The sequence below is a fragment of the Marmota marmota genome, unplaced genomic scaffold (genome assembly GCF_001458135.2).
Source record: "Marmota marmota marmota unplaced genomic scaffold, marMar, whole genome shotgun sequence".
NCBI lineage: Eukaryota > Metazoa > Chordata > Mammalia > Rodentia > Sciuridae > Marmota > Marmota marmota.
In genome coordinates this window covers 2,930,750-2,951,646 of record NW_025999999.1, presented here as the reverse complement: position 1 = coordinate 2,951,646, position 20,897 = coordinate 2,930,750, and the positions used below count along the sequence as shown (strand labels likewise).

The following is a 20,897-nucleotide window of genomic DNA, read 5'->3' as shown; positions in this document are numbered from 1 at the left end:
CAAGATATTGACATGGTCTCAAAGCATCTTCCTACAAATTTGTAATAAGTAATTACTTATTACAAGGAGGAAAACAATAATTACAGTGGAGAAACCCAGCAGACATGTACCTCACCAAATTATCACAGTTAAAAGCACCCATTAAAATGACATTGTGTGCTTCATAATGTGATGTACTAAGGACACACATCATTACTTATTTAGTATTCCTGCAAACAACATCACTTGAATTTAATCTTTAAGAAACACTGAAAGAATCTAAATTGAGAGACATTCCATAAAACAAATGGTCCCTACTCTTAAAAATGTCATCATCACTAAAAAATGAGTAAATAAAAGCTAAGGAACCACTCTGGATTAACGGAGACTGAAAAGTAGTAAAACTCAAACTCAATGAATGATCCTGAATTGAACTTTAAATTAAGGAGGAGAAATATATAAGATCATTGAGACAGGTGGTAAAATCCGAGTAAAGTTCACAGAAGAGATAATGTTATATCATAAAGAAGTCAACATTCCTGATTTTGGCAATTGTGTTGAGTGGTTAAGTAAGTGGATTTCCTTATTATTAGGAAACAGGGAAATACACACCAAAACATTTAGGAGTAAAGTGGGTAGGATGTCTGCAACTTAATCTCAAGTGGTTCAAGAAAACATGTATGTTGTTTGTAGTGACTATAAAAGAGAAAGATCAATAAATGAATAATAAAGCAAATATTGCAAATGGTTAACTGGTGAATCGAGATTAAGGGTATACAGAAATTTTATTTTTGTACTATTCTTACAAATTTTCTCTAAGTGTAAAATTATTTCAAAATAAAGTTTAGACAGCTGAGAGTTGTGGCACATTACTATAATCCCAGCTATTTGGGAGGCCGAGGCAGGAGGATTGAAAGTTTGAGGCCTACTTGGTTAAAAGACCCAGTCACAAAATAAAATTTTAAAAATGGCTGGAGTGCAGCTCGGTGGTAAAGTGCTTACCTAGCATATACAAAGACCTAGGTTCAACACCAATTAGTCCAAGGGTGATTTGGAGGGTGGACTATTCTCTGGTGTCATTTCTCTTCTCCACTCTTCTACATAATCTCAGTTGTCTTGCCATTAAATTCTATTTGTGTTAAAAGCATGAAGAATATAAGTAGAAAATAAAAATTAACAACTTTAAGGCTTCTCTGAGTACTTCAGTGATCTGGTGAAGATACTAAAATCAGAGTAAGAGGACTATGTTTGTAGTTCAGTGGTAGAGTGCTGGCCTAGCAAGCACAAAACCCTGAATTCAATCCCCAATATGGGAGGTAAAGACAGATAAAGAAATTCTGTGTCAAGGGCCAGGCAGTGTTTTAGATCTTGCAGGCCATGCTCAAGTCTCTGTTGCACACATGCTCACAATCTCTCTCTGAATAAGTGTTTAATTTCAGGATATTAAAAAAATAAGCTGTGGGCTAGATTTAGTGACAGGCCATAGTCTGATAAAACCCATTAACATAGCTCCACTAGTCCCTAAAATAGCAAAGACACTGAGTAAACAAAGCAACAAATTACATCTGCATGGAAGTTAATCCTCAGGACAATAAAAAATTAAAATTTAACCAATTAAGATGAATATTTTTAAAGTTTCTTTTGTAGTTTTAATATTTGTCACTCTATGTGTTTAGGACAGTTAAGTTGGAGGAGGGTGCTTACAGTTGCTTATTTTCTGAAAGAAGGCAAAAAAAGGAAATGGAAGACTGAATGACAAGTTTCATATGGGAAGCGTAATGAAAGAGTAGGGAAGACTGTGATTCCCTCATCAAGTTTTCCTGCTGACCAGAAGCTGCTTTCCAAGAACTGTTTCCACCAATGACCAGGTTCAAGAGCTACTGACTTCTCTCCCAAGTATTCCCACAACCTCCACAAGCATAACAGGCTTGCACTTGGCCAATATGACCTTTCTGGTGGCAGTAGTGAGCACCTCTGCCAGCCAAACCCAACGTACATGCAAAGATGCAGTGTCAAGTGCAAACCTGGGTGCCAATAGCAAAGATGTGCAGAAAACCTGAGATCTGCTGCAAGAGCTGACTAAGTCTGAGAAACCCCTGCCCCTTTTGAGTGTGTGGGATAGGGTGTCAATTTAAGCTTTGCTCCTTGCATCCTCAGCAAGCACTTCAGAACCTACTCCATGCAGTTTCTCTTGTGTTTGAGCACAAGACCCAGCAAAGCCTCATTTGAATGGTACTGCTTGCCTCTTAATGATTTCTGTCTTAAATTGACCAAAAGAACCCTCAGATGAGCTGGTAATATCACAATGAGCTATACTTAGCCTATATGTGATTTCTATCCCAAACTGACAAAAGAACCTCATGCTGATTTGTACCATCATGATGGCCTAGATTCTTAAGTATAATAAAACTGAAAGGATGACATTTTAAAGCCACTTCTGTATAAATGCCTACTGTGTCTAGATTCTCTGAACTTTATTGTTTTAAATTTATTCCATAGGGCAGAGAAAGTCCAAGAATTAAAAGCATGTGTACACATGCAAGCTTTATAATAACTATATTAGAAAAGCCTTCCCAAGTCATAAGCCTATAGCTACTGTCATGATGGCTACCCGTGGCTTACTGACATTTCAAGCAATGAGCTAAAAAGAGCTGAAAAGATGCAACTCATTGATTTAAATGCCATTTTCCTACATCTTATTATTTGAAATGCCAGCAAGTCTTAGAGAAAACGGTTCCACAATTTCACATGTCCATCCACTTTAAGGTCAATTATCTAACAAGATATCTTACACGTCCCTTAAATTATTGCTCTTTATATAAACAAAGTGCTTAATGTAATTTTTACTGTATACCAACATTACCTTCAATTTTGCCAAGCAGATTATCAAGTTAATGAATGGGAAAACAAGTAAGTTTTAAGGCTAAAACACACCAAGAGTTAAGAGTTCTGTGGTTTTCAAAATATATAACAAATCTACCAAGAATAACTTTTATCAGCGTATATATAATTGTTACTGTTATTCTTAGAAATTAAGCCTAATGATAAACAGTAAATGAGTATTATTACTTGCTAACCACCAGCTTCTATAAATCAGCATTTGCTGTTATAGTTTTCTTCCATTATATATATATGTTTTAAAAACATTAAAAGACAAATAAGACATCCCCACAGGGTTTCTTTTTTACTCTTTTCTTTCTTTTTTCTTTTTTCTTTTAATTGGCAGAAGAGGAAAAGTTTATTTGGGTTCATGCTTTCAGAGGTTCAGTCCATGGTTGGCTAGTTCCACTGCTCTGGGCCCGAGGAAAGGCAGAAAACATCATGGCAAAAGGGCATGGTAGAGAAAAGGTCGCTGGGAAGAATGGGGATTGGGGAGAGAGAGGTAGGGGGAGAGAGAAAAGCTAGGGACAAAATATAATCTGCAAGTACATACCCCAGTGACCTACTTCCTTCAGCAACACCCTACCAGCCAGTTTACCACCCAGTGGTCCATTCAAATTATTAATCCATCAAATGGATGTATTGAGTCCATGATGAATTAATATAGTTCTCATGATCTAATCATTTCACCTCCAAACATTCCTGCATTTTCTATCATTTGAATTTATGGGGTTGGGGAGATGAGGGGGAAATCTCATATCCAAACTATAATGGACCTTTTAGAAGTGATTAGGCTCTGCTTTCACAAACAGGTTAATGGGTTTTCTTGAGGTTAAAAGTCAGTTGGAGGAGGTCTCAAACACCCTTGTCTCTGCTGTCATGCCTGTGTCACCTCAAGATGCTGCCCGCCAGCTGCCATAACCAAATGTGGCTCCCCAATATTGAACTAGAACTGTGAGTCAAAATAAGCCAATTTTCTTTCTAACTTACCCAGTCTGTGTTATTAGTAGAAAATGGACATAGACCAATGACCCATGCTGAGATTTTAACAATGAAGAATATTTTTATATGACAAGCCTCACCTGACCCCATCATAGCTTCAACTCGTTCATCCAGTCTCTTTGTCAAATGTTCAGACTGTGATCTCTTTTTCCTTCTTCTTTCTTGCTTATCTATAGCACTGATCAGGGTACAAAACTTTTGTTGATTCTTTGACATCCCCACAGAGTTTCTTATGTTTCTACTTGTTGGAAATTCAAAGTAAATACTATCCCTTAATTTTCATCCATAGGCTCAACTTTATCAGAAGGCTTCCTGAATGACTTCTATCTGCTCTCCACAATGACTGTCATATCAGTCATTAAAAATTCAAGGACATCTAACTGCATATTTTAGGCAAAAGCATTATAAAGTTTGGCTAAGGGGAATTTTGACTTTTTAAAAACTCCTACAGCACTTCACACATCCATAGTTTTATAACTTGATTTATCTGTTTCTTATTTCTTATAGACTATGAATTCCTTTAAAAATAACATCTTTGGTTACCACTTCTTTGTATCACTCAGCACTTGTGTATTTCCTATATCACCAGAGGCTTTTGATAAATTACAAGTATGTAGTTACTGATTTTTAACTACAGAAATAAGGAGCTTAAGAAATTTTATTCAAAAGAAATAGTCAAAGACTTAATATTTAGATGTTATTATCCAAACCAATCTATAAATTTAACGTCATCCCTATAGAAATTTCTGGGGTTGTAGCTGGGGTAGTAGCTCAGTGCCAGAGCACTTGCCTGGTATGTGTGAGTGACTGGGTTCGATTCTCAGCACCACATATAAATAAAATAAGATACCCTGACAACTAAAAAATATTTAAAATTTTTTTAATGACCTTTTTTTTGCACAATAAAAAACTGGATCCTAAAATTCAATGGAATCTCAAGGGACCCCCTGAATAGGCAAAATAATCTTCCTGAGAACAAAGTTCTTAATTTCAAAATTATTACAAACTTACAGTAATACCCTTCCTAAAAGGCAGTATGGGCCGGGTGTGGTAGCACATGCCTATAATCCTAGCTGATCATGAGGCTGAGGCAGGAGGATTTTGAGTTCAAAGCCAGCCTCAGCAATTTAGCAAGGCCCTAAGCAACTCAGTGAGACCCTGTCTCTAAGTAAATACAAAAAGGGCTGGGGATGTGGTTCAGTGGTTAAGTGCCTCTGGGTTCAGTCCCAAGTACCCCTACCCCACCCACCACCAAAAAAAGGGCAATATTGTCATAAAGACAAAACAACCTAGACCAACAGAACAGAAACAGCTCAGAAATAAACCCTCATATGCATGGTGTTATAATTTGGATATGAGGTATCCCCTCGAAAGCTCATGTGTACGGACGGCAATTCAAAACTTCTCAAAGGTGAAATGACTAAAATAAGTTTTAGCATCATTAGTGGGTTAATCCACTGATATGGATTAACTGGGTGTTAACTGAAGGCAGGTAGGGTGTAGCTGGAAGGAATAAGTCATTGGGAGGATGCCTTTAGGTATATTTTGTTCCTGGTGAGCAGAGCTCTCTCTTGCATTGTCTTGGGCCATTCTCCTCCTCTATACCCCTCAACCATGATGTTCTACCTCACCTCAGGCCCAGAACAAGGGAGTCAGCTGTCTATCAACTGATATCTCTGAAACTCTTAAGTGCCACATAAACTTTTCCTTCTCTAAAATTGTTCTTGTCAGATCTTTTGGTCACAGCAATGAAAAAGCTGACTAAAACACATAGATATTTTCAACAAAGGTGACAAGATCATTAGATTGGGGTAAAGACACACTTTTCAACTGATGATGCTGGGAAAAGTGAATATTCACATGCACAAGAACAAAACTGAGCCCTTATGTACCCTATATATAAAAATTAATCTATAATTAATCAAAACTCTGAATTTAACAGCTAAAATTATAGAATTCTTAAAAGAAAACAGGTTAAAGCTTTATGATATTGCATTTGACAAAGGTTTCTTGAATATGGCACACCAAAAGCATAGGAAAGAAGAAAAAATGCAATTTGTATTTTATCAAAATGAAAACATTCTGTGCATCAAAAGATACTCTTAACAAAATGAAAATCAATGTATGAAATGAGAGAAAATATTTGCAAATCAAATGTTCACCATAAACTACAATTCAACAAGAACAAACAACCAACTAGATTCAAAAATGGGGAAAGGACTTGAATAGACATTTCTCCAGGGACAATATACAAATGGCTAACAAGAATAGGGAATGAAGGAAGAGAAGCCAAATACATGTAAGTTCTCATAATAGAGAGGAGACAACAAAGAGAAAGCACAAAGGGCAAATAGCAGTTCATGAAGGGGAAAAAAAGTGAGACCTACACTCACAGGCAGGCAGGAATGACAGACTGACTCCATATAAGACACTGAAATGAAACAGAGGAACAATACAATAACTCTCTAAGCTGGGGTACAGTGTCTCAGTGTGTGAGGCACTGTGTTTGATCCTTAACACCACATAAAAATAAATTAAAGTATTGTGTCCATCTACAACTAAAAAATATTTTTTAAAATTACAGTAACTCTAATCCAATTTTTGTGTATGACTTGGGATATTCTAAATTTATTCATGGCACTGATTAATTATAAGAATCTCCAAGTAAGATATCAAAAAATATATATTTTTTTAGAGAATCAGAGAATTTTAGAGTTGAAAGGTACCTTAATGTCTATCCCATTTTCTGATTTTTTACACTGACATAATGCAACACTGTTAAGAAACAAGATCTTGTTTATTATCTAACTTCAGTAATTTTCTCCTGCTTAAAAATGCATTGCTGAACCAGGCACTCTTAGTACTTTTCTTGAAACTACCTTTTTTTGTTTCTGGTATAAACTGAAGTTTCTGAACAACAAATCCATGCAAGATTTATTACGACAGTCTATTTTCCCCTTATTATGTTTTTAAACAAAATTCATTATATAAAAGTTTCTCATTATTCTCTGCTCTCACTATGAATGTGTCAGTCCATGAGGGTTCTTATACTGAGGCATTCTTGCCTTGTTTACTAATTCCTGACAATTTTAAGATCCCCAGTTACACTGACTATATTCTAATTTTAACATTAATCTTCTATTACTGTTCAGTAACTAATTTCTTGTTGGTTTTCTTACAATTCTGCCTCCTTCAACAGTTCCTTCTTAATAGCTTTAATTTCTTCCTCTCCTCTGGCTTCTTCCAAGAGTATAAATATTATTTAAGCTCCCTGTGCCTCCTAAATCCTTTTCTTATTCTTTCTATGTTCCTGTTTTCATCATCACTTCTTTCTCTAACAACTTTTCAAACTATTAGTGTATATCCTATTAACTGCCACAACTCCTACTTTATGTCAGACTTATTGTCTGGCTCCCACAATCAGTAGTCTTGAGAAACTATGCTTTCAAAATATTTTTTAGGGTACTTGCTCAATTCATGTAAGGTTCATTCTATGAAATGGTACAGCAAACATTACAATACACCCCCCTAGTCATTTCACAGCATGGCTCCTGAAAGATATCTGATGCAAAACAAGTATCTTATTTATTCTATAATTCTATTTTCTTTCCAATCTGATTCTTCTTCTTCCTACTTCCAAAAATGAAGTTCTTCTGTGAGTCTAGGTGTTTTGTATTTTACCCCTCAAAAATTTCACTTCCTTAGATATTCTCATTATTATATGTATTTGAAATTCTGCAAATAAGTATTCATTCTAGACCTTGTATATGTACTCAATTTACACAACCCTGTCTACTCTATAAAATTGGCGACCTCACCTTCTCCCTTTCTCATAAGCCATCTTGGATTCAAAGCCTAGAGTCAGTAACAACTGTCATTTTCTAATCTCTTATTTATACAATCATGCAATCATTAAGTACAGGCAATATTTTATTCCAGATTCACTACATACATCTCTGCCTGTGCATAATAATCACTGTCACCATTGTAGTCCAGGCTCATTTTCAGGATTATTATAAGAGCTTCCAATAAATTCTCACTATAAATTGCCTCCTACATTCTACAAACAATGAGCAAATCAATCACTCTAGACTATTTTATTTTATTAATACCTGGTGTTGAACCCATGAGCATTTGACCACTGAGCTGTATCCGCAGCCCTTTTGAGATAGGGTCTCATTAAGTTGCTGAAGCTAGCCTTCAACTTGCCATCCTTTTGCCCTGGCCTCCAAAGCTGCTGTGATTACAGGTTTGTGCCACTGTGCCCAGCCAGATCTCCTTTTAAGGACAAGTTGTGTTTCACCTCCTGACTAAGCAACTCGGTCAGTATCATCTATTGCACCTCTTAACTGCTGTAACATTTATATTTTCTTGTATTATCCAGTATCTTCTAAAATATTATATATAAAAATGAAGAAGATTCCATTCTCAAAGTTTCCTACGTACATGAGAGTTTTGCTGAGTGAATAATAAGGATGAGTTGAATCTCTTGATGGACTATAGGTTTAGCTGCTTCAATCATCCATGGTCTCCTCAACATTCCACAAACAAAGGCAGATCTGGTCTTTGACTTCTGTTAACCTCTACGGCCAATTACAGAACCAAATATTTAATAAATTGTTAATTACTCAGTTAATTAACTCTAATCATATAAAACTGAACAAAGTAGAGTTAATTACCATTTAATGGTTTCTCTAACTCTATTTGCTCTGTAGAATGGAAGAAGGAAACCCTCTTGATATTTAAGAAAGGAGCTTTTGGGCTAGGCATTAATTCACTTTGTCAAAAAAAATTTTTTTAAATAATATATATTAAAGTTCTAGAAATTGAAGAAGATGAGGTCCCAATTTAGATACGTACAATTAACTGAGCAACTCATTAATCATGTACTCATTTGTACAATACGTTGTTACTATTTTGGGTTTGGCAGTGCTGGGGACTGAACCCAGGTTCCCGAGGATGATAGGCAAGTGCTCTTTACCACTGAGCTGTACCCTTAGCCAAGTAGTATCTGTTTAACTCTGTATCAACTTAAATCTCATATATAAATATTACTTAACTGTCTAATATTTGTTTCTTCTTTCTCATAGTAGAAAGGAACTACATGGATTCTTCCACGGTTCCCTGCATACAATAGGTACCGTGAATACATACTGATTTTTGGTACTCCAAGACAATATAAAAGGCAAGCCACACCAAGCAGGATGGAATACGCCCCAAGTAATATATTCAATACAATGAGAAAATAGCTAGATTTAGTAACTGCTACTATAAACATTTGTGTGTGTGTGTGTGTGTACACTAGTGCTTTAGACTAGAACCCTAGCTTCTCTCATGCTAAAAAAATCACTCTGCCACTGAACTATAACCCCATTCTCTTTCTTACCTGCCCCCTACCCTATGTGGACTAAACCTAGGGGTTCTCTCCTACTAAACTACATCCCCAGTTTTAAGTCACTCCCTATCTATCTATCTATCCATCCATCTATCTACCTACCAACCAACCAAATGACCAACAGGTTTTCCAAGTTGCCAATGTTGTCTTTGAACTTGTGATCCTCCGGTCTCAGCCTCCCAAGCTACTGAACTGTAAGTATGTGCCATCATGCCCAGCATCTTACTATAAACTTTCACTGTACTAAAAAAGCAGTAAACATTTAGATATTAAAATGATATTTTAATTAAAGCATGTTCATGAATCAGAAGAACTATGAAATGTTCAGTACAAACATGCACAACATGATGAAATAATAACAAACATGAAAAGGATCTAGTTACATGACTGATGAGTTAGCTGGGCACTGAAGGATATGTATAATCTGGCTCCAACCATGTCACTGGTTACTTTTTTTTTTTTTTCAAGGAGAGAGAGAGAATTTTTTTTAATATTTATTTTTCAGTTTTTGGCGGTCACAACATCTTTGTTTGTATGTGGTCACTGGTTACTTTTTAAAAATAAATGCTCTGCTCTATCCACAATGTAGCCATTCTCCTCTCTGCTTATCCAGAACTATGCATTCTTCAAAAACACAGCTCAAGTTCCTAACTTCTTATTTTGATATGCCAATCAAAACACTAAACCTACTAAAGCCTTATAATAAACTAATTTTATGTTTTGGTATAATATCTTACTCTCCCATCATCCTTAGGGAATCATCCATGTACCACTAAAATAGCTACCTCTTCTCTGTTTTAGCCATACACAAGAATAGGTTATTCACTTGGAGTTGAGTCCATTTTTAGGAACATTAAATACTAAAAGAAATTTCTTATCTTTTCTATCTTTCCAGCATACTTTCATTACTATGGTTATCAGCTCATCATACCCACTTCAACACAATCTGCAATCAGTAACCGTTTCATGAAATGGTTTTTAATAGTCAGACACCGAAAATACAGATGCAGTGTATTTCAATAACATACATCCGGAGTACTCATGATGCCAACACCTTACATTTTTATGCAATTCTTCAATTAAAAGGAAGTAGGCTCCTTGGAGAAACCCAGGGCTGGGACAGTGAAGGCATAGATAACTCCGGGGCATCTTTTGGTGCTAACAGTGTATAAGTGCTGGGGTTGTGGGGAGGAAAGAAAAAAAAAAAAAAAAAAAAGAGAGAGAGAAACAGGTAAAAAAAAAAAAAAAGTGCATGAAAGGACTTTTTTTTCCCTTTTAAAATATTTTTTAGTTGAAAATGAACATAATACCTTTATTTTATTTATTTATGTTTATGTGGTGCTGAGGATCAAATCCAGTGCTTTACGTACTAGGTAAGTGCTCTACCACTGAGCTACAATACAACTCCAGCCTATGAAAGGGCTCTTAATGGCCTGCAATAATTTGAACTGCAAAATACACAAAGATGGTACTGAATTATAATTTTTAGTATAAAATAAGAATCCACAGTTCATACTGAAAGATTAAAAAACAAATACACAAATGGGAGGAAAAAGCAAAGTTCTTCTTTCCAGTAGAATGCCAACTAATAAAAACTGAGGAAATAAGGTTAAAAAAAAATCATGATTTTGTCACATATCACAGTAATATTTTATAAGGTTAATATTTATCAATGGATGCTAAAATTACTGTATGATGAAAAACTAGTATTCTAAAAGAATATTTACAAAATTTCATGGTATTTCTCCATAAATATATTAAGTAAAAAGGGAAAATAAAAATCTTTTAGTACAGAAACTGACAGATAACACCTTCACCAAGTGATCATAGTAAACATGCTCACATGCTTTCTGACATGGTGTACTAAGGATAACACAATATCAGTATTATGGAATTCCTGCTGGAAATGTACAGCTGAATTTCGGTCATGAGGACTCTTGGGTACAACCAAACAGAGAGGTAAAATCTACATACCAACTTGCCGGTATTCATCATAAATATCAACATTAAGAAAGGCAAAGTAAAACTGAGAACTATAGCAGGCTAAAGAAGATATGACAACAAAATATAAAATGTGATTCTAGATTGGCTCCTGGACCAGAAAAGGGATATTGCTGGAGTAACTGGTTAATTTTTAAAGATGTGCAGAACATATAATAGTGCTGAATTAATATTAATTTCCTGATTTTTATAATTATACGGAGGTTACATAAAAACATTTGGATATCTGGCTAAAGGGTACATAGGAATTTATTGTATGATTTTTGCAACTTCTTTAGAAGCCTACTACTATTTTTAAAAGAAGCCAAAAAAGTTTAAAACCCTGATGACTAGGTAATAAAAAAAGAGAACTGTGAACATATACTTGGCATGTGGAAGCACTCAAAACAGCTATTAACATTATACTTTGTCAAGTTTATGAAGCTTTCCAACTTCTTAGTCCCTCACCTATTATATTCTATCGGGTACCTACATTTTGCCCAATTAGAAGGAAAGATGCAACCAAACAAGTCAGGCAGTCAGTCAGTGAAGCAAACACAGATTTCTAACACAGCTAAGACTGGACCTTTTAATATGGTCAAGCTCAGTTACTTTCATATTCTCTCCCTCTGTCCACCTAAGTAATGCCAAATCCTGTTTTACCTTGCTTTCCACTTCCCCCAATCCTGTCCCTACTGTTGCTATTAAACTGTATGAACTCTTAAAAACAAATAAAATCCCAGCTATGTGATTCTACCTATAACAATCTCACTTCCTGACCTTTCCCATTTTTTTTTAATTTTTTTTTTTTTAGTTGTAGATGGACACAATGCCTTTATTTATTTTTATGTGGTGCTGAGGATCAAACCCAGTGCCTGACACATGCAAGGCACACGCTCTACCACTGAGCCACAACCCCAGCCCTACACTTCTTTATTTATAAAACTGGGATACCTTTAACCACTTCATTATAAGTTGTTTTGAAGATTAAATGGTAACACATAAAGGTAACTGGCACAAAATAGATGTTCATGAAATGTTAGCTGCTTTCCCCTTACAAATTATATCTCTAACCTTTGTAGGATCTTAAAGTATGCCACAACTGTTTTACTGCACAATGTGTTGTGTGTGTATACACACATTAACTGTCACATAATCACAGTAATATTTTATAAGGCAATATTTATCAATAGATGCTAAAATTACTGTATGATGAAAAACTAGTATTATAAAAACAACATTTACAATTATTTACTGTGATAGTTAATATATATATATATATATATATATATATTAACTCAGAACAACATCGTGCAATTTCTGGTTGCTTTCAAACCAAATTAAATTTCAAAACTTCCTCATCAATTCAATGAAAATACACTATCTATATAGATATATCTAGATATATATGGTTTAATACTAATATATCTAGATATATATTAATGGTTTCAGGCATCTAATGGGGAGGAGTTCTTGGAATGCACACCCCCCAAATAAGGGAGACTACTCTAATCTTTAGACAATCTCTGCAGACTATTTTGTATCTTTCACCTACATGTTTTATGAAGAAAACACATGTATTTATTTTACTCATTCTAACAGCCTCAGTATTCACTGAAAATCCAATTAACTAAAAAATACACAAAACTTCCATCTCCTACTCAAATATCAGACCATTATTTCTAACTGCTTTTCCAAACACTACCTAAATTATGTCATCATGCCAACCTGAAACTCAGGATTCCAATATCATGCTCAATACTGCCATCTATTGGTTATTACCACACTTTCCAGATATTTCACTTTCCACCCCACCCCCACATCTGCTTTTTATTTTTATTTTGTGGTACTGGGAATTGAAACCAGGGCCTCATGCTGTACCACTGAGCTATGTTCCCCAACCCTTTTTAAACTTTATTTTAGACAGAGTCTTACTAAGTGGACTTCAATGGCCTCAAACTTGGCAGTCTCCTATCTCACAATCCCAATTAGCCAGGATTACGAGGTTGTTCCACTTGTGCTCAGCCTGATATTTTCTTCTTCTCCAAGGTTTTTTTTACTTTCTTTTCAAGTTTAACCTTTATCCCAATGGATACACTTAATTTCCAGATTCTAATCCTTCTTAGTTGAGATGCTCTGATTTGTACAAAGAATCCCACAACAAAAAGATATATACATGACAATTCACACAATATAGGGTCTTTCCTACTCTCCATTATAGCTGTATGGGTCTCTGTGAAAACAATAAATGACAAAGAAAAATAGTATATATCTAATGAAGAAAAATAGTTTTCTGGAACTAGCTCTTGAGTTGTCAATTGGAAATATACTTTCTACTCAGAAAAGTAGTTAAAAACTGTAAAACTTCAAACAGTTATAAAACGGGGGGGGGGGTTAAATGTTGTAATGTTCCATAAATTTCTATTTCAGCATTTTCTCCTAATATTCATATAATATTTTAGCCTCATGCAGCAATAGAAAACTCTTAAATCATATTACAAGAAATACTGTACTCAACTGCCAAACAGAATGGCTGTCTTCTCAATCCTAACCTGTTAAAGACAATCGCTCTTTCTTCTACTCTACCAAAATTCATATTAAATGATTTACTCATTAAAAGCCAAGATGCGCATAATACACACACAGTTTACAATGATGATTTTCAACTTCATTGGTAGTTTAACTCAGAACAACATCGTTCATTTTCTGGTTGCTTTCAAAAGAAATTAAATTTCAAAACTTCCTCATCAATTCAATGAAAACACACCATTTCAGAGAGTCACAACTTTTTCATTCGGGGGGTGGGGGTGGGGGACAAGAAAAAGATGCCACAAAAGAATAATATTAAGAAACTGTTAACTGGTGGCTTTAGATTTTAAGCAACTTGCCAACAATCAAGCAGTGTTAACTACATTAAGGGGAACAAAGAAGCATATGGCATGGTCCAGACTTCAGCAGTTGACAAATGTAACCAGGAACAACACAAAATTCAAACATAGAAAAGGATGAACAGAATAAGGCAGAATATTAAATGTCAAATAATTAGTTGTATAAAATTTATAACAACGGCATGAAAGCCCAGGCACATTGGTGCACACCTACAATCCAGCTACTCGGGAGATTGAGATAAAAGGATTGAGGCAAGTTTGGAGGCTGGTCTGGGCAACTTAATAGACCCTGCCTCAAAACAAAATTTTTAAAAAGGTTGGGCATTTAGATCAACTGTTTGAGACTGGATCCTCAGTAGTGAAACAAAACAAAACATCCCATCAAAAACAAAACAGCTAGGTGTGATAGCACACATTTGTAATCCCAGCTGCTTAGGAGGCTGAGGCAGGAGGATTGCAAGTTCGTTCAAAGCCAGCCTCAGCAACTTAGTGAGGCACTTAGCAACTCAGCGAGACCCTGTCTCTAAATAAAATATAAAAAGGGGGCTAGGGATTGTGGCTCAGTGGCTGAGTACCCCTGAGTTCAATCCTCAGTACCAAGACCAACCAAAACAAACAACAAAACCAGAGTAAAAGATTAAACAGCATTAGAGCATAGATATACTACATATGGGGCGGGGGAGGGCTTAGAGTAAAAGCAAGAGACTTTCAAGATAGAGAGAACAAGTATTCAATGGTACAGTCCAAAGACTAGTAAAAACATGTTGTTTAATACAAATGATCAGACTAAATTTCTCAGATTTTTAGTTTAGTTCAAAGGAAATTATATAGAATACTAGAAAGAAAATCAGACTGAATTGTGCTAGGTACTGAGTCACACTAAGAATTGGGTGGTGGATCCAGAAGACAATGAGAAAGTGACTGAAAACTGAGTACAGGGTAATACTTCCACACTATTTGAGGGGTGATGGTTGGGGGTAAGGAGTTTAACTTAATAGTAGTATTTAAAAGCCTGAAGAAAACTGAGAAGGACCAATCATGTTATTTCAGTGGTCCAGAAATAGTGACTGGTGTCTGAACTATGGTTATTACTGTTTCACAGTAATTTCACTGTAGAAATGAAAAAGAAGGAAATTCATTAGAGGGAGAAACTGAGATAACCTGGTCAAGGATTTAAATTCAGTGTACACAGAAGGAGGAAGACTCAAAATGTTTCCTTGGCTTTAAAATAGGAAACACAGGGCTGGGGTTGTAGCTCAGTGACAGAGTGTTTGCCTAGCACATATGAGGCACTGGGTTCAATCCTTAGCACCGAATAAAAATAAACAAATAAAGGCATGCTGTTCATCTATAACTACAAAAAAATTTAAAAGGGGGGGTAAGTAGCATGAAAAAAAATACAAGACAGTAAATCATTATCAACAGTTTCAATAACTGAAATATTTCCAAACCAAAAGCCTGTCTGACACAAAGCAATACAATGATAAAAACACAAAAGTTCAGCTAATTTCTACAACTGAATACAAACAGCATTCATGACCCAAAAAGAATCTTACTTTAAGGTATAAACCACAGTATATCATAAATATATGAATTATTAAATACTTGATCAAGATCTATGTTACTGGTTTTTTGGTACTAAAAGTGAATCCCATTTCTTGAATTGTCATATAACTTCATATCAGGATAAACTTAATTATTCTGCCTAATGAACTATATAAATAAATGCATCCTGGGATACAGATTTCTCAGAAGGATAACCAACAGACAAGAAACAGTTTAAAATGCAAAGTTACTATCAAAAACCCTTTAAACACTTTCTCTTTCCTATAAATCCTCTAACAAAGTGATAAGTTTTTTTTTTTTTTTTTTTTTTTTAAGAAATTTTAAAATATTTTACACAAGTTTCACAAACTTCTTGGTTACCTTTACTTTATCTCTTCTCAAGCAACAGAACAGACAATTTTCATCAAAAGTCCAATCAGAAATGCCTTCAGGTTCACACTCTAAAAATAAAATGAATGACAAATTAATAATCATAAAGTTGAATTTTTAAGAAAATAAATTAATTTCAAAAACACTGTTTAACAAAATCTTCACTAAGAGTAGACATGCTTCTTATGTCTTCAAATTCTTTTATCTTAAATTTTTAAACCCAGAGCCTTCTATATACATCTAAGAATGTTCTCTACCACTGAAAACTGGGTACAGGGTAATGAACTATACCAACAGCTAAGTCTTAAAATTCTTAACTCAAAATTCTTCACCTAACTGCTCACTGGTATGTGCTAATCATGCATATATTAACAATATCAACTAAACACACGCCCCCACCCCCCCCCACACAAAGCTTACATGAAGATAGCTTTAACCCTCATAAAACTGCAAAGAAAAATGATGAGACATAAAGCTTAAATTACCAAGGTACCATATTTGTCACCAGGAATAATCTGAAATACCAAAAATATTTTGAATACCTTTAAATAAACTGAGATCTTTTAATAATGCAGGTCCAAACAGCCCTTCAAGAATACTTTCAAACCCTAAAAAGGATTTAAAAAAAAAAAAAAAAGAATCCATCATCACAATAATATAATATCCACTATGGTAATACTGATTGGTTACAAGAAAAATGATGATGTTTTCTCCAGTTCTCAAGGATCCCAGATTATTATTATTGAAGGGATGCTAAAGAAAAACGTGTCAATGACAAATGTAGAAGGAGCATTTGCATTTGTTAATGATTAATAATCAACAAAAATTCAGGGCACAATCAAGAAAGAAAAAAGACACCAGAAATAATTAATGGAAGAATGGAAACTGAGTTTCTCTTGCTTGTTCTACAAAATTTTTACATTAACTCTCAAGCTCCATTTTAAAGGGCAACTTTCTCACTGAAGAGTAAAAGTATTTGAGAACTTCCACAATGTTCTAGAATACCCTAGAACATTATTATTTTTCTGAATATCAACTGAGATCATAGACTTTTTCAAGTTAATAGTTTCTTAAATGAAAATCCTCACTGAGAACAACTTTCTCTCTTTCTCATATGCACACACAATCTTTTAGAAAAAAGAACTCCAAATTTCATATTGCCAACAAGGTGAAACTATTTTTTAGTTCCTTTACAAAGATAAAAATCACTAATTATATATACAAAAAAGAGGAGAAAAAAATTCAAATATACCTGTACACAAATATTTAAAACTCTCATATCCTTCTACATCATGAATAAAATAGAAAATTAAAAAATAAGCAGTTTTTCTAACTTTATTACACAAATTTTGCTGGTCTATTTAATGAAAACATCTTGCTAATTTTTCTGGATTGTTAAAGAAAGAATGAAGAGACTAAATGGAAGGGAATTAGATTATAGTTTTATACAATATACCAGGAATAAAGCTCTAAGCACTGGTTCCCAAACTATGTGTCAAAGACCTCACTGTGGGCTCAAATACTTATTACATGAATCCATATGCACACTAACCATGACCTTTAAAGAGAATTAGTATGTCTTGCACATTTGGTGTACATAATACTTTTGAAATACACAGATATTCTATTGTAATTAATATAAAAAGAGTTAAATTAATTCCTAGTATTTTCAGGAATGGTGTATTTTGTCAGATAATCCATTATCATCTGAAGCCTTGTAATTTTTTAAAATTGTTAAAGAGCACTTTTATATTTAGGATAAAGGAATCACTAATAATATATAGGCTACTGGACATTTTTGAGGCTCAAACATATAAGCCATTTCTTTACCACAAACACAACATATTAAATATAAAACAATAAAGTACTTGAAAGATTAAGGGGGTAGACAAGATGATCCCTAGAAACAGTATCTTGTACATCTGGCTATAAAAATAACATTGTAAGCCATCATTTTCAACAGAGTAACCTCCAGAGTTTGTGTCATCTACATTGTAATTAGAGAATTGTTTTTTCTGCACTATTTTAAAACTGTAGATTTTTTCACTTACTATTAGGGGAGCAAATGATTTTCAATTCTCCTTACTTCTTGCTATCCAAAGACATTAGCAAACTACCCACTCCAACAAATGAGAGGTACTTATGCCTGCTTATTATTTACCTACTATAATTAAAATGTTTTCCATTAAATTACTATGGTCCTTTGCTCTTCCCCACATTAGGGAGGAGAAAGTGTTGGGGTCAGAGGTTGTGCAGGCAGAGGGCTGGTGGTGAAATAATGAAAAGGAATTGCTAGATGCTATCTATCCTCTTAGATATTCTCAGCAATTACTCCAAAATAAGTCTTACAGCTTGTCTCCAACTCTTAAGCATTCCTACTTTACGTCCCTGCAAAAAGGAATTCTGATTTCACAAATATAAAGTGTTTAAATATCTAGAAATCATTGAACACACACTGAAAATATAGCTAAGCAATTACTGGCAGCTCTTATCCTAAAGAGCAAGTCTATATTCTTTTACCTGTGTTTATTATAACAAATTCCAAATATGCATTCTAAGCATAAATTCTCGAAAAGGAAAAATGTAAATATAGCAAGAAATAATACTACGAAGGAAATGTGCAGAAGATGACTATGGAAGAACAAAAATTTTAAATTATAAAGAATGGAATACGAAAAGATTGAGAAACATCATAGATTAACACAGACACTTTAAAAAAAAACCTAATCATAGATCAAAAAACAGTGAAAAAGAAAGACCAAAAGGAAGCAAATAAAAACCAAAAGTCTGGTCATAAACTCAAAATATTTAACCACAACTAATTCTGCTCAAAATATTAACTATAAACAAGCCACTCCTCTTTTGCTCATATTTATAATACATCAAACCTTACAAATATTATTGGATCTGTAAAGCTATATTTTGCTACCCTCTGTTCACTGGATGTTAATACCACTCAGTTTTATTAATAATAAATATTGAATTTAGCAGTTGCATAGCAACAGGAAATGTCTTATACGCTATGCTTGACATTAATGAAAGGCAAATAAAGGTAGAATAAATACATTCAAAATTTATACCATGATCTCATAGAAAAGCCACGAAGATAACAAAATGCCATGGAAAACCAAATACTGAAAAAGACAAGTCATATCATTATGCTCAATAAGTAGAGTTCAAAAAGTACCTCTACATAACGTAGTACATATTAAAATATTTTATTTTTTCCAAAGAATTTCTAGCCAACATAACAACTGGTCTCAAAGCTGCTCTCCAGTCTCTTCCTTACTATAACCTACAGTATCATTGAGACTATTTCTTGCCAGGCACAGTTGCCCATTCCTGTAATCCCAGCGGCTCACGAGGCAGAGGCAGGAGGATCTTGACTTCAAAGCCAGTCTCGGCAATTTAGCCAGGTGCTAAGCAACTCAGTGAGACCCTGTCTCTAATAAAATACAAAATAGGGTCAGGGATGCGGCTCAGTGGTTGAGTGCCCCTGAGTTCAATCCCTGCTCCCCCCCCCCAAAAAAAACCATTCCTTTTGTTGTTGTTGTTTTGTTTTTTTAAAGAGGTGGGTAAGTTTATTTGGAGCTCATAGTTTCAAAGGCCTCAATGCATAGATGACTGACTCTTGTTTGGGTCCAAGATGAGGCAGCACATCAATATAGGAAGGACCCAGCAGAGGAAAATTGCACAGCTCATGGAGGGGCCAGGAAGCAGAGAGAGCTCATCATACTCCTCCTAAAACACTGCTTAAACAATGCCAGAATTTCTTCAAAATATACACTGCTTAAAGAACAAACTTCAAATTCTCAAGTCTGGCAATCAAAGATGCTTTTAATTTGATCCCAATCTCCCTTCAGCAAGCTTTTTTCTCAGATCTTCCAGCTCATTCCCACAGATCTGGTCAGGTAGGCTTTCTACTGTGTTCAACAATCATTTCTATCTCCTAATATTTTCTCAAGTCTTTGGATCTCACTTTTGCCCAAATCAAGTATCTATCTCTTTTCAATTTGTTTAATAAAGATATTCACTTATTTAACTTATATTAACTGAGAACCTGCCAGAGACAGAGGTGACACTGAATAGGCAATGGTGAAGACTTGGTGCCTGTTCTCATACAACTATGGTTTATAGTTTTCTCACTGTCAGAATTCTCAGATTCCAGACCCCTTTAAATAAAACTTAATTGCCTAAGGTCTTATCTCCTTTCTGCCATGTGCAAAGCATTGAGTATTTACAAAATAAAAATTGTCATAGGTTACCCAAACCCTGTGGTTTTTTTTTTTTTATGTTTATATTTTTCTCCTTAAGGAGACTTACAGCTCCAGGAAGGCCAAGAAGGTCTTCCCATTTCCTATTTCTCTTATACTAGGGACTTTGTAAGTCTGATTTTTAACTTCTGATATAATCAGGAAAACAGAAGATAGAAGATTAACATTTCTCACAAATGTCCTCCTTCAATCTAAATTACAATCTCTACTATTTTTATTTCTAACCAAAGGATGGAGAGCAGGTTATGAATAGTAGCAACAAGACAGGAACTTCAAATAAACAGCCAAGTAAGGTTAACAATATAGCCTGTTACTTTTGAGATGAAGAAATACAGTATGAAGAGAATGAAAACATGGTTCATAAGTCTTGAGAATCTCTCCTCTGAGATTAACTTGTCTAGAGACTCACAGTATGAGAGGGCTGAGGAGAAATATAAATACTTCTTTATTTTCTGTTTTTATAATAAGATCGTAAGACTGAGTAGTTTTTAAAGAAAAGAGGTATATTTTGGGGGCTGGGATTGTGGCTCAGTGGTAGAGCGCTCACCTAGCATGCATGGGGCA

General features: G+C 34.7%; 1 protein-coding gene across 20 annotated transcripts in view; it reads right to left on the bottom strand.

The window, feature by feature from the left end:
* The window catches only part of Lcor (ligand dependent nuclear receptor corepressor), a 136,337-nt gene that overhangs the window by 62,755 nt on the left and 52,685 nt on the right, over positions 1–20,897 (bottom strand). For 8 of the 20 annotated variants that reach the window (XM_048807076.1, XM_048807081.1, XM_048807084.1 and 5 more), the window contains exon 2: positions 16,051–16,130. The exons of 1 other annotated variant lie outside the window; for it this stretch is intronic. Coding sequence is in view for 7 of the 19 variants with exons in the window: in XM_048807065.1 (XP_048663022.1) it covers positions 16,051–16,130 (80 nt within the window). In the remaining 12 variants the exon portion in view is untranslated. Of the gene's footprint in view, positions 1–8,307; positions 8,445–10,315; positions 10,434–16,050; positions 16,131–16,601; positions 16,668–20,897 lie in introns of those variants that run through there. 11 more of the 20 variants (XM_048807077.1, XM_048807082.1, XM_048807070.1 and 8 more) reach the window with 5 other exon arrangements.